This window comes from Pocillopora verrucosa, chromosome 3 (assembly GCF_036669915.1).
Source record: "Pocillopora verrucosa isolate sample1 chromosome 3, ASM3666991v2, whole genome shotgun sequence".
Classification (NCBI taxonomy): Eukaryota; Metazoa; Cnidaria; class Anthozoa; order Scleractinia; family Pocilloporidae; genus Pocillopora; species Pocillopora verrucosa.
Window position 1 is genome coordinate 8,615,894 of NC_089314.1, and position 14,285 is coordinate 8,630,178.

The following is a 14,285-nucleotide window of genomic DNA, read 5'->3' on the forward strand; positions in this document are numbered from 1 at the left end:
TTTTTTTTAAGTGAAATCAACGATATGAAGGTGAAAACTACAAGAGACGCAAAAAGTCTCCTGGCGAAACTTCCGGCCGGAAGTGTTTCGAGTTGGAAGACAACTTCACAGAATGACAGCTAGATAGGTTTTCTGTCAAATGCCCTGTTATGGCATCATTTGACGTTTGATTCGCGTGGAAGTTGCTTGGTGGTTATCTTTTTTGAGGTTGTGTCTACTCGCTTTTCGCAAGAGGTAAAAGCAAGAAAGAGAAAAAAAGAAGTCACGATCAACGGTAAGGCAATTTTATATCTATTTTTGTTTGTTTCAAACATGCGCCGATTTCAAGTCAATTCGAATCCGGCTATCAATTTTGTGCTTTGGATATGGTAAACATCTCTCCCTCTGCAAACGTTCCTGGTAACCTGTAAGACGGCGCCGTTCAAGGTGGTCAACCAGCAGGTCAGTACCTAACAGATTTTGAGATGGATTTGTGATACGATGATGACGATAATGAATAGCGAACAGAAACTTCGAATAAACTTCTTCATAACACGAGTACAAAAAATTTTCGAAGCTTTGATAATTATTTAAATTTAATAACGTGAATTATCATTCCTTTATGACAACAGTGGCAACTCCTTTGCTATCAGGTCATTTGGAAAAATATCCAGACCACGCTGGCTGGACATCCTTCCACTCACTCTCACAGCTTACCTGGAATCGAGGTCAATACTTCCCCAGTTCCCCGGAGCACGTATTGAGAAACTTGATAAAAGATGTTCATTTGTGAGGCATTTGTGAGTGTCGAACTGACGCTGTTTAAAATAACCATGTGTGTGAATGTATTTTTTTCTTTCGATCTCCATAAACCCTGCCATGAGGACAGACCCCATGGCAAACAACGTTCCGACACCCATTTTCTTCAGGGGGGTGAAGTTGATGCCGAAGTAACGGAGGGATGGGTAAATAATGCGATCCACAATCGGTATGAGGATTAATAGCATGGTGATCTCGAAGAGATACAGAGAGGCCGCCGGCATTGTAAAGTGCTCGGACAGTTTGAGTTTCTTGAAAGAACCTTGAAGGAGGTAGCTTGTTTAGCCCTAGGAGGAAAAGCAAGAAAAGTTGTAGACGTCACTCAAGCTCCCTTATCAGAATACCGGCAAGATCACCAAGGTTATTATAGACATTATAAGGGTAGGAAAAATAACGTTTGTGCGTGTGGCTTTCGCAGTGCCTTATCTTTGTTGTTGTTGTTGGTACGACGGAGTTAAAAGCTTATAATATTTGTCAACAGCCTCAAAGTTAGCACTATATATTCTACACACAGTGTACTATTGTTCATGGAGAAGGAATTTAGTATCCCTTTGCCCTGAGGATTATACGCTAATAAATGTGTAGCATTTTTAACAGCATTTTAAGCGCAATCGAACCGCCGAAATAGCACAATTTCACTATTCTGCGCCTCAAAGGTACAAACATCGCCCATATCAGCCCCTTATCCCCACTAAAGGTGATGTAAGCACAACGTTCATGCAAACATTGCAAATATCTGGTGTCTTATGTGGAGGGGCGTAGCGAAGTAACATCTGGTGTAGCGGTCAGTTTCTTGAATAAAAAACCTTTTCACAAGACGGTATCTGAGTCAACCTGCAGAGAATCATTACTTCTACCACTAAAATAATTTGAATGAGACCCCTCAGTTAGTATCCATCTCTTAACGCTTACCTGTCCATAAATTGTCCAGTTTAGGATAAATGTAAGGAATATTGGGACTATTCTCAGCACTGACTTGACATCTTCGACTCTCTGATCTTTGTAAGTTCCTCCCAGACTCTCTTTAGCCTGGTCTAGCCAGTGGGACCCAACTCGTGCGCTTCCCTCACATCGAATCTTCTTTAATCCCAGCCATATTATCTTCAGTGTTTCAGAAAGGTAGCTTTCTTTATGCTCACGAGTAATGTTGTATTTTCTACCGCATACGAGTAATATGACTGCCAAGAACATTGAAAGAGCGGTTATGACGTAACCATAGAAGAACGACACCTCTTGCTGCACCAAAGCGACTGCGGTGTAAGCTAAAAAAAAGTCCTAACTGAATGAACCAGTAAAACCAGTCGAAGAACCACTGGACAATTATGGGCCCCTCATTCATGATCTGGCTTTGATTCCACCAGTTCCGATAAAAATGAGAAGTAACGCAATTTTTAAGAATGCCTCTCTAGTTCCGGTGCTCAGTCCATATATAGCACCATAGTTAAATGTAGCAGCACCCAGAATAATAGCACCTACCACATAAAGCAAAGAGCTTCCATATATGGTGTTGTAATGCCCTAGAAAAGTATCTGCCACCCAGCCACCGATCACAGGTGAAAAAAATGAGGTGCCTTGAAGAAAAAAAGAACTAAGTTAGATTTCAAGGGAAATTCTTGAGTCAATGTAAAACTGCATCTGAATCTGATATCTCATCAAAGTCTGCAATAGTTCAATCAAATCATCTTGTTTTACATGTTGGTAAATACACCTTACCACAAATGACAGAAAAGTACTGGGGACTAACATGAAATGCCCTATATTGGGTGGCTCACCTCCCATGTGATAAAAAAAAGCCAGCAGGAAAATGAGACCACTTACTCTGATTTCATTTTCGACTTTCTCTCTTGCATGCCTTTTTAATTATCAGCTTGCAGCACTGAGCAGGAAAACAATTTCTAGGAAGACAGGTAAACTAGCATTATTTAAAAAGGTAAGTCACAACTGACCACTATATAGAAAATCTTTGGTGAAACATCTTCATTAACCATTTAACTCCCAAATACGATAACATGTAACTTCTCCCAATAATATCCACAATTATTTTCTAGCAAACAGGTGATCTGGTAATCAGATATTGGGAGTAAATATTTAAAAAAGAAAACAAAAAACAAAATGGCCACATTTCACTGTATCTACACAGTGAACTTGAATATTAAACTGCAGTGAAGTCAGTGCTGTATGTTTTAAATCTTTCTGTCTGTTTAAGATCTTTCTTTTGTCTTATTCATGCAACACCTGTTTAGCAAGATGATGTACTGAAAAGTTAGAGAGAAGTCATTGGTAAATCACATAGGAGGTCAAATTTATAGAATTTACCCTTTTAGATACTATCATTTACAAATGATTGATGAATAACTTCTCCTAAGCTTGAAATTGTAACACATTGTCAATCAAACAGGCTAGTCTCACTTTAAGCTAAAAAACCAATTAATTCCAGAAGATCTGGCCCTAGTTGTTTGAAAGGCAATTATAATGCTTCTTAAATGCCAATTTCTATCAGAACCCAGAAGTTGCATTTCCTCAGGGCTCTGATCTGGCTTATTTGTGCTATTTCCACTAGGAAACTCATGGCTGGCTTTACAAAGAAACTGCTTGTCCTTAAAAGAATCCTGCTTATCTCTGATTGTTCAACCACAAAGTCAATTTGTTAGGAAATCATGCAATCAAGGTCATTAATGACATGTAAAAAAATACAAGGGTAAGTTTCTAAAGAAACTGTAATGCTGCATCAGTGGGAGGATATAACAGGGTAATTAAGTATTATCAACTCAGTTGATAACTTAAATTGGTCACCTTAAAGAGTTTTAACGCTGACATTTCAAGCATTCGCCCTTTGTCATTAGCTCTGACAAGGGGCTAACATTCAAATCCTCAGCTTTGAAACTCTTAAAGGTGGCCAATGTAAGTTATCAACTCAATTGATAATACTTAATTATCATCTGATGTAAAAGAAAAAGTTCATTAGACAAAAAAATCACTGTAATCTACCTTGAAATGTAAGACTGATACTGCTGGGCAATGGTGCCTCAAGCTTCAAGTAGTCTCTGCAGTACAACACAGGGTTTGCCACAATACCATAAAATGTTAGACATTCACAAAGCTCTCTAAATAAAATGCACACCACCAACAAGATCTTGGTTCTTCTTCCAATGTGCTCAGGATGAGAGTCTACTAATGCATTACTTCTGCTGGCTCCATCGAAGATAAGCTCCAGCACTGGATCTTTCTTATTTCTCATGGCTGGCTTGTGAAAAGAGATTTGATTTAGTAAGAATATTATGATAAGATTAAAAATTAAATTAGAGGTAAAGATCATACAGTTGCAAGAGCTTCTTCTGTAGACCACATCCAATAACTCTGTAAAATTTAATTTGTTTTTACTCTTTTCATGAAATGGTCTGGCCAATGAATGAATTATTTGAGCTATAGAGAGCACTTTTGATGGTTAATACCAGCACAATAATCCACGCAAGATTTGGGAGAACATAAGAATAGTTTGTACATCATGAGCTGTAAGCAAGTGATTTACACATTCTTCTCATACCCTCCCAACACCAAAACTGGGTTATTACGCCAGTAAGCCAATAGAAAGTGCATTATATTGCTTTTATGAAATAAACTTTAATTTCCTATGGATATAATAGTGCAATAAATGGATGACCAACAGGGTACTTATAGTTTCTCAGTTATTTTGGTAAGAGTGGTTGAGGTCACACTGCATTTATTTGGCAAATGACGCTTCAATAAAGTAATAAATAAAAAAGAAATATTTGCAAGAAGACAACCACTTCTCTCTGTTCCAATAAGGTTGCTATGTGAAGATTCTCCTTTTTTCTAAAAAAAGACCCCTCCCTCTCATTGTAAGACGTCATATGGGGATTACAGTTTTTTTCAGTACCTTAAAAATTGTCTCCATGGAATCTGAATGTTGTTAGTTTCTTTGAAGAAGGAAAAATCATAACTTTCCCAACTAAACCTTACAGCAGGAAGGAAGGGTGGGGGGGGGATTATTGCAGTGAGGTCCAATTTAGCTTCCAAAACCTTGCATACCGTTGATCTATTCCTTTATTTACGCCATACTATTTCTATTTAAGGTAATTCTGAGGGTAATCCTACGTAAAGCGTTTTTTTCCCAGGTTAAAGTCGACAAGTTATGAATTTGCACACATCTTATTACACATCACCATGTAACTTTTAGGAAAACAATATCTTTTATTATCCTTTATCACTAAGATAAACTCGAAGTGCTTTCAAATCATCTTATAAAGAAAAATCTTGATGAATTAAATGCATAGCCAAAAAATTAGTAACTTATGATCAGTCGACCTCGTGTTATTTCAGCAACTACTGAGACACAAAACTCACCAAAGATATGCGTTCCTCCAGGAAATTGCCACTGGTGCGGTAAATATATAGCTCAAGGTCAACTTCGTAGCTACGTATTAGACTTTTGATCTTTAGACGAAAGCAAGTTGTATTACGCAAAGGTAAACTTCGAATATTGACGAAATAAATTCACTGTATGGGATTTAAATAGCAAGTCACGATAGTTCCGTGACCAGAATGTCACGGGACTGTTGTCTTTATTGTCACAAGATATCACGTGAGCACCTTGCCTCATCACACTTCACGTTTGACAAGCAGCAGGTATGGAGAATTTTCGATGGTATCAGTTTTTAAAAACAGACGATGCGTCGGCGGGCAAGAGGAACACTTGGAAGGTTTACCATAATCTAAAGGTTGATGAAAATGGGTAATAGTTGTAATGAAAATTAATTGAAGCCCGACGCTCTTTAGTAGGAAAGTAATGGTGAAGTGGTCGGAAGACGATCAGTGAGGAGCGGGAAAGCAAGGAGAGTTTTCACTCTCCTTTACTGTCTGCCATACAATTCTTGTAATCTAGGTATTATTTAAACTTATAATCTTTCATTATTCCCATCACCTGTCTTTTAGATTCTAATTGTATTGATACTGCGAGGGGAAATCAATTCAACTTTTACAAGATGTTAACTATGTGCGTGGAACTCATGTTTCTCGCGTCGTCACTAAGATCAATGTTCCCAATCATCATAAGTTCTGGTGTGGAAATATTCCAATCACGATCGCTTTCTGAAGTCATTACAAATGTTAAGTGATTTGTAGGCCAGGAAGGAACTGATTGAGGTGAGTTTATATTCTTTTCTGTTTGGTCATGTCTAGTATTTCATTTAGTTATTGAAGAGGAAGAGGAGACTCAGCTCAGAGCAAAGGTTCTGGTCCTAGAACCCCCTGGTCTACTGTATATTCCTATCTAATCCAAGAGTGCTTGTCATATTAATCTTAAAATAAACTTTTAATTAATTTCTTTAAAAACTAGGTGGCAGATTATGTGAAAGGAGTAGAGTACTCAAGTTCTCTCATTTATAAGGCTAACAAACACAAAATCAAAATATTAAATATATCAAATATATATCAAAATATTATTTTGCTCTCAGATATTTTTAGTCAACCTACAGTAACATGCAAGCTTAATAACTAAAATTGTCCAGAAACTGATATAATTAACAATAATTATTCACAAAAATGGAGGTGAATAATGGTGAATAAGGTAAATATCCACAATGTTTACCAACACTCAGATGAGTTCGTGGGAAAAATTTCCGCACAGCCGACTGAATAATAAAGCCCCATATATGGATGCATAATGAAGTATGGGGCTGTGCAGAAATTTTGCCAAGTTAGTGTTCTAGTATATGCCACACAGATACCAAAAAATAATTTAAATTCTTTAAATTTACAGAAAAATAGTTGGAAATTAAACTTGTGATGTGCGATTTTGTCTCATCAGCTGCCTAGCACTTGCTATCCACTTCCGCATTAACCAATCAGTGCACACTAGAAGCATGATTTTCATGTGTGGTATGTAGTAATATAAATTGTAGAATTCTTGAATGATAAAAACTTGCCAAATAGTTTATTTATTTTGCAACTTTTTTGTCTCCTTTTTTTTTTTAACATTAATTTTTTTCCACCACTAGCTCCCACAGAGTTTGGATCTGCTTTTCACATTCTCTCCTGGCAATAGAATCCAAACTCCTTGAACTTTTGTACCTTAATCATGGTCAGAACACATACTGGAAAAAATAGAGATTCCTTTTTTTGTTAGTTCCTGTATGCTTTTAGATGATTTGCACTTGAACTATATTCTATACTACATCAGTCGTGCAATCCCTTCACTTTGATTGCCGGCATTGTCTCAAAGCCCATGCACTAAAGACTTCCTACATGACAGGTGCACACCACAGTTTTTGCACATTCAGTAGCAAATTGACACATGTTACTCAGCCATGCACAGATGAAACACTAATAGTCAGTTCATGGGCATCCTGGTCCACCTCAGTCTCTTCACTTTGTGAGGATGATTCCTTGTATTTGTAGGAGGATGCAATGAACAGAAACAACAAGAAATTAAGTGTCATCAAACCAGCCATCATGAAGAAGAAGTACTCCATATGACCTTGATTGGGATCCTTCTCAGGGTACCAATTGCTGCTGACAATAGCAACTACAAAGTTTGCAATATAGCTTCCTATGCCAGAGGCTGATAGAAAAAGGGCCATGATCACTCCTTTAAGGTATTCAGGAGCCTGTGAATATGCAAATTCTAGACCTGCAGATACAAAGAGACAGAAAAAAAATATATCATTGTGGATTTCTACAAATTCCCCTCATGGAAAAACATTGAAATTTCTCATGTAGAGAAGGCTGGGGATGTAATACACAGGTGAGACAATTTTTTCTGAAAAAGGTTCCTGAACTGACTATTAGTAACCATGTCTTACTCCTTCCCTTACCCATCATGTCTCCTGAAACATTGCATAAAATCATAATGAAGAGAAGGAGGCAAGGTTAACATTTTCAAGGGCTTAGGGCAGCAGTGTCAAGAAACTAAAACGAAACTTATCCCAGTGATCAATCAGAACAAAGGTCTAATTATCATTTGCCAATAAGAACTCAAAGTGACAACAAGCAAACTGCTTGAAGCATGGAAAAAATGTGAATGGTTAAGTCGTGATTGTTTTTATAGTTTTGCATCTGATTGTTGAGAGGATGACGCAAGATGCCTGGACCAATCAGACAGAGCAAAGTTAAGTAAAACTGAAGCCATCCCAGATTACTTTCAACATCCACTTGACAATTGCTTAAGAAAAACATCAGTGAAATTCACTTACCAGTAATGGTTGCAAACACCTCACTAGATCCAACCAATAAGAACTGTGGTGCTTGCCAGAAAATACTGAAACATGAGGCACTGTGACTCTCATTAAAAACCATCTGTATGCAAATGTCCCCATGTTGCCACACTGTCCTTCGTTTTATTTCAATCAGCCCAGCTACAAGCATAGAAGCTGCTGATAAAACGAACCCTACACCAATGCGCCGCAAGGATGTCAACTTGATCCCGCTGCGCTCAATAAGAGGATAAATTGCATGGTCCATGAGGGGAACAAGCACCAGAATGATAACTATATCAAACAATGACAAAGATGCTGCTGGCACAGAAAAGCCATCAAAATTTAGCTTCATGTATGTACCTTGAATGAGAAATGACGTGGACATCTGAAAGAAAAGAAAGAAAAAGTTTCAAGCTAATATTGCCTTAAGTTTCAATTTCCTCTAACAATTCACATCTTGGTTGTGATCCTCTTCTCTTCTTCTAAACACTAGTGAAGCTGCAGAAAGTGAATCAGAATTTTTGAAGTACCATATAGGATGCTCAGTTTAGTAGATTGTAAGGTCAGTTAAGACATTTTATTGTTGTTACAGAAAATTAAATTGTGTTAAATCCAATGACTTGTAATGAAAAAACAATCGCAACATCAACAAATAGCATGGAATTGCCATTTTTCCTTAATTTTTTCTCAATTCATTACAAACAAAAACATTCCTTCATTTATAACTGTTATGATTTCATGGTGACAAAGCTTACCTGGGAGTAAACTGAAAAATAGAAGATGAAAGTGATGAACACAGGAAGTAGTCTTAACACAGCCTTGACATCTTCAACCTGATCATCACCAAACTTTCCTCCAAATCTGCTCTTTGCTCCATCCATCCAGCCACCAGTGTTTTGTTTCCGATTTTTTATGGCATTGTGAATTATTTTTGCAGTTTCAGTTAGTTGGCTACCACCTGGTGGCTTGACCAAGTACCTATTGCGACAGGTGAGAAATACAATGATTCCAAGCAACATAGAACCCACTACAATGGCATAACCAGAGAAAATGTCTTTTTGCTGGACTGCAACCACCACAGTAAAAGCTAGGAAGGCTCCAATGTTAATGAACCAGTAAAAGTAGTTGAAAAAGGTCTGAAGAGCTCTTGGACCATCCTGTTTCAACTGATCTGCTCCAAAGGGTGACACATTGGCTTTGATTCCTCCTGCACTAAATGCTATCAACACAAGGGCCAGGATAAAGAACACCACTCTTCCCGATGCATTAAATATGCTTTTCAACAAATTATCAGAAGTTGATACTGTGGCTAGAAGCACAACTCCCACAAAATAGAGCAAAGAGCTTCCATATATGGTGTTATACTGACTAAGGTAAGAATCGGCTAACCACCCACCAAGTAAAGGGCTGAGAAAACATGTTCCTATGGGGAAAAAAAAAAGGAAAAAAGAAATTAAATTTTAATACAGTTGAACAGCTCAGCTCATGGACAAACCAGTTTTTCAAACCTTTACACTACCTTTACATCAGTTTGCAAGCTGAGCCATGCTGTTTTCTATACATTTCATATGGTACGTGCATGGAGAATATGTTTCATAATCAAGTTTCTTCATCTTGTGATCATTTCCTTTATTCTCATGACCTTAACACTTGACTCAAGGGTGATACTGATGGAAGAAATTAGATGCTTATCATTCTCAAGAGTTTAAAGGTTAACACTGTGCTACATGTCGTAACTTTTGCAATTATTCATTTCTGTTGTTGGCTTGAGCCCTGGAGTAAAAGTAGTGGTGTTGTTTGATGGTTAAAACTTTTAGTTTAGCTTACTTGTATTTCAAATGGCATTTAGCAGGTGAATGTTCTGAATTGTGTACCTGGCACAAGCATTGGAATGTAGAGGCTACTCGCCTTTAACTCCCAAAAGAGATTAACATGTAACTTCTCCCCATAATATGCATACATTATCCAGTAAACAGGTGACGAGAATACTCATACTCATCAGGTAAAAGTTGTTATCTTGATGTTACATCAAATTTTGTATTTAATTTACAAGAAACTGTTTATCAGCTATAGGGGACAATGAACAATCAGATCTTCAGAGTTAAAGTATTGAGACTATTATTTTCCATTTTACATGCATGATGCAACGAGAGGCAATACAATAGTTGATATTGTCTTACTAACGAGAGCCCAGGAACAATATAGGGGAACAAAAAAGTATTTTCCATATATTTTGAAACATTTCTACAATTTGTCTCAACAAGTGTATACAGCTATTTCAAGATTTAGGTTGTCCAAAAAAGAGGTCAAAAGTGCTTGTGACCATCTTGAAAGGTAATGTGGGCATCCCATAATCAATAAATTTTAATATGTCAAATGAATGTATAAATTAATCAACCCTGCTATGCCTCATCATAAAAGTGTCATGTGTTCTCAGATTTTCCTGAAATCCTGCAAGGTCAAGCACCTGAAAACTACCTACATTAGCATTCAAGGTTGTTGCACGTACTTTTACAGTTTTTTTCAATAGCCTTTCTTGAAACAGTTGTAATCAATACTTAAATGTACAATGTAGCTTCATTCTTTTAGAAGCATGATCCAACAATTAATTAACATGAAACTTCTCCTTATAATATCCTGACATTATCCAGCACAGAGGTAATGAGTTTACCCAAACTCATCAGGTAGAAGTTGTTATCTTGATCCAACACCAAATTCCTATAACTGATTTACAAGGAAACTTGTAGCAGCCAGAGAGGAGAATTAACACATAAGAATGTTAGGACAACTCTACAAACAAACCTGTGAACAAAAGAGTGATTGTTGATGGCCAAGGTGACTGTAGCTTTAACACATTCTTGGAAAATAAAACTAGATTTGCAGATGCTCCATAGAAGGTCATGCGCTCACATAACTCTGTGACAAGAATACACACTGCATTTAGGACCCTCTGTCGTTGACTCAAGGCACTATTGGAGTCAGATGAATTGGTAGCCGTACTTGTCACCCTACCAGGTGTGGAATGTGGTTCATCTGGCTCCTTTGGAATTAACGGAGAATTTTCATTTCCATTTGGAGCTGCTGACATGCTGCAGGATTTCTAAGCAAATTAAAAACAAGCTGTGAGAATAGAGTGGAGTCCTACTTTCATATGTTACCCCCCACCTTCATTCTGGTGCCTAGGAGCCTTAATCATTTAAACCTTATCTGTAATTGTTGTCGAGTTAAGTATTATTTCTGTTACGTATTAGTCTTTGTTTTTGTATTAGTGACGCTTCGATATCATATGTCAGACCTCGTGCGTTGTCGTTTGCGGTAGATAGTTTAGACAAGAGAGCTTATTGCGAGTGTTTCTGCGTTCATTGCGACTCATTCAGGCGTTACAGAGAGGACAATCGGTAAGCGACCGTATTATTGTATTGATTTCCTTGTTTTCTTTTCCTGTTACCGAATGTTGCATTGTTAGCTGTGTTTGCGCTCGTGTAATCGATATGTATTCGTGTCATAAAATAGTTATTTTAGTTTCAGTCCTTTAGTATCGCTCAGACTAGGTTTTTTAATTGTATTTTAGTTTGACGGTTTTGGACATCAAGTCACAATTAGTACGAATAAACTACGTTTGGAATTATAGTTGGTCTTTGGTGTCTCGAATCAGTATTTCGCTCGATGTCCTCGCATTAAATCCTGTGTATCTTTGGGACATTCCGACGTTGTTTCGACGCCTGGAGCTATATTATCATCAGTATGCAGACTCCCCATACTGTTCTCCAAACATTTCTTATGGTGCTGACAATTAAGGGGAATTTGTTTAACAATCATCAGCTTTTCTAGTTGATGACCTTTCCTACACTCTCACGACCTTAATGTTTGATTCGGTAAGTGAAATAGCAAGGAGAAATTAAATGCTGGTACTCTCTCTCCCCCCCCCCCTCCTTCCCCCCTTAGGTCTGGAGGGGTTAAAAGACCAGGCTATATTTGGTACCAGTCTTAATTGCCTTCATATAAATTCTCTGATCTTATCAGTGCACAACAGGAGGTTGTGAGATGAACATTTTGCGTAGTAAGAGTCATAGCGAAAATATATCCATTTCTAGATTTACTACTAGTAAACCTAGAAATGGAATATTCGCTAAAATGGCCTCGTTGCTAGAAAGCAAGCGGTCACAAAACAAGCAATGCACTGTGAAAGTAAGGTGAGGTATTTTTATTGAGAGTTTGTCATATTTTGTTATTCCTAAAAGTTGTCTTCCCATCCAAAAGCGGTATTCCCATTCAAACTCTCATATGTTCGCCATGACTCTCATTGCGCAAGATGTTCACCTCACAGCTGGAGCTTGGGCTGCTTGTGACTGCACTAGGTTTTTCATGCAAGAAGAACAGCTCCCTGAAGCTAAGAACAACACCCTTCTTCTTAGTTGGTGATGTTGTAAACGGCAGTAAACAGGAGCACGAAAATGCTAGAGAGCACACGCTTTTGACAACTATATAAAGAGACAGCCACAGAGGCCTATCATTCCTGAAGGGATGTAACTTTAAGAGACCCTAATCACTTTGACCTTGAAATTCTCAGCCTTCATAATTCGCGTGCAAGCCATCAGAATTATGTGAGAAGATTTCTCTATACCTAATATAGAACAGTTATGAGCACTACCTGTTAAGTAGTAGTGAATATAAGGCTTGAAATAAATCCAGGCCCTTACGGGATTTGAACCCACTACCTCAGCGATAACGCAGCGCTAAACCAATTGAGCTAAAAGGCCAACTGGGAGCTGATCATTATGTTGGTTCCAAATAAACCCTCCAAGTGGTGAATACATGACTATAAATATATGAAAATCATATATGTGCACTGCGGTTTAAGAAACGATTATAGAAGCGATCCACGCAGTTGTGAACACTACTTAATGTGAAGTAGTGAAAGTATGGGCTGAAAAAAATTTCAGGTCCTTACGGGATTTGAACCCATGACCTCTGCGATACCGGTACAGCGCCATATCAGCTAAATTAACAAGCCAACTAGGAGCTAGTCATTATGTTGGTCCGTAAATATATGAAGATAATATATGTGCACGTTTCTTCAACTGCAGTGCACATATATGATTTTCATTTATTTACTTTCGTATATTCTCTGTACCTATTTTATGAGACATTTTCAATGTTCGTCGTTTATGAAAGCACATTTTCAGCCGCGATCTGTACCTGCAGAGGCTCAAACTGCCGAAACTGGGACGACAACAAGTAGCATGTTTGGATCCTTTTTCCCAAAAGTAAGTCGAAAACTGGGTATTGATGGGAAAAAAAATTGGACCGGTGGCATCACATGGAATTTCATCAATTCCCTCTTAAGAAACATTTGACTCGGAAAAAATTGCTTCTGTAACAGTAAGCAGAAGGATCTATGTTAGACAGCCGCGGCGTGTCACGCAGCGCCCTGGGGAGCGTTGCGTGATATCCTAAGAAACCGAAACTACTGCGTTACCATTCGATCTGACAAGGGCTAACGCTCGAAACGTCAGTTTTCGAAACTCTCTCCGGTGGCAAATTTAAATATTCAACTCAGTTAATAAAAACCAAATTATACTGCGTTACCAGTTCGATCTGTTTGGTAATCACAATAAACAGGGGCCGTTTTTTTCTTTCTTTCCAAACAAAAAAAACAGAAAACAAAAAAAAAAATAATAATAAACAAGGCTTACATCAAAATGCTTCATGACCTTATTGTAATATATGTGCCTAATGAAGCTCAAGGAAACCAACTAAAAAAGCTAAGCACTAGGGGATCAAACTCAAAGTCAAACTAAACTCGAAATGTTAGGTACAACTGAAAATTCAAACATAGAGTCGATTCGAATTAGAAAGTGCAACTGAACACGGTTGAAAATCCATCTTACTAAGAATGAACAAGAATGTTCAGTATTTTGAGAGGGCAGTGGAGACGGAACCAATATAGTATTTTGAGCGCAAACATTTCTGGTTGTTAAAATTTGAACAAAGAGCGCGTGGTCGGAAATCGCTGAACACGACATGATTTTAACGATTAATAAAGGAAAGCAAACCTAGAAATAAAGTACATTGCTCTCCTTACGAACTTTTATACTTACCGGGAAATATAGGGCACAATTACACCTGAGAACGTTCTGCAGAAGATCGCTGGCAAGCCAAACTGGGTTAGATGCTGAACACAAAGCAAACCGAACAATCTTTGCCCAACAACAAATGAGTAATATCAAGAAAACATCAAAATTAAAACAGAAAAATCCAGAGGCAGAGGTT

At 37.8% G+C, this 14,285-nt stretch overlaps 1 protein-coding gene, 1 long non-coding RNA gene and 1 pseudogene across 8 annotated transcripts; 1 reads left to right on the top strand and 2 right to left on the bottom strand.

The window, feature by feature from the left end:
• Window positions 1–692: 692 nt before the first annotated feature.
• On the bottom strand, window positions 693–5,340 carry LOC131786766 (solute carrier family 15 member 4-like; annotated as a pseudogene).
• Window positions 5,339–11,642, top strand: LOC131786775 (uncharacterized). Of its 7 annotated transcripts, none has more exons than XR_010716958.1 (6): window positions 5,339–5,961; window positions 6,626–6,696; window positions 7,216–7,561; window positions 7,865–8,364; window positions 8,506–8,574; window positions 8,950–11,642. It is a non-coding gene; the product is annotated as an uncharacterized lncRNA (long non-coding RNA). The 7 variants fall into 7 exon arrangements; XR_010716960.1 differs by having other exon boundaries at window positions 5,342–5,961; window positions 7,865–8,574; window positions 8,950–9,385; window positions 9,865–11,642; XR_010716959.1 differs by having other exon boundaries at window positions 5,343–5,961; window positions 7,865–8,574; window positions 8,950–9,385; window positions 9,862–11,642.
• LOC131786772 (solute carrier family 15 member 4-like) lies at window positions 5,979–14,242 on the bottom strand. Its single transcript, XM_059103838.2, has 5 exons — window positions 14,114–14,242; window positions 10,815–11,112; window positions 8,768–9,435; window positions 8,010–8,397; window positions 5,979–7,447 (listed from the first exon to the last, which is right to left on the bottom strand). Exons 2-5 carry the CDS (start codon window positions 11,098–11,100, stop codon window positions 7,119–7,121), a joined length of 1,671 nt encoding a protein of 556 aa, XP_058959821.2. The 5' UTR covers window positions 11,101–11,112; window positions 14,114–14,242; the 3' UTR covers window positions 5,979–7,118.
• Between the last annotated feature and the right edge of the window lie 43 nt (window positions 14,243–14,285).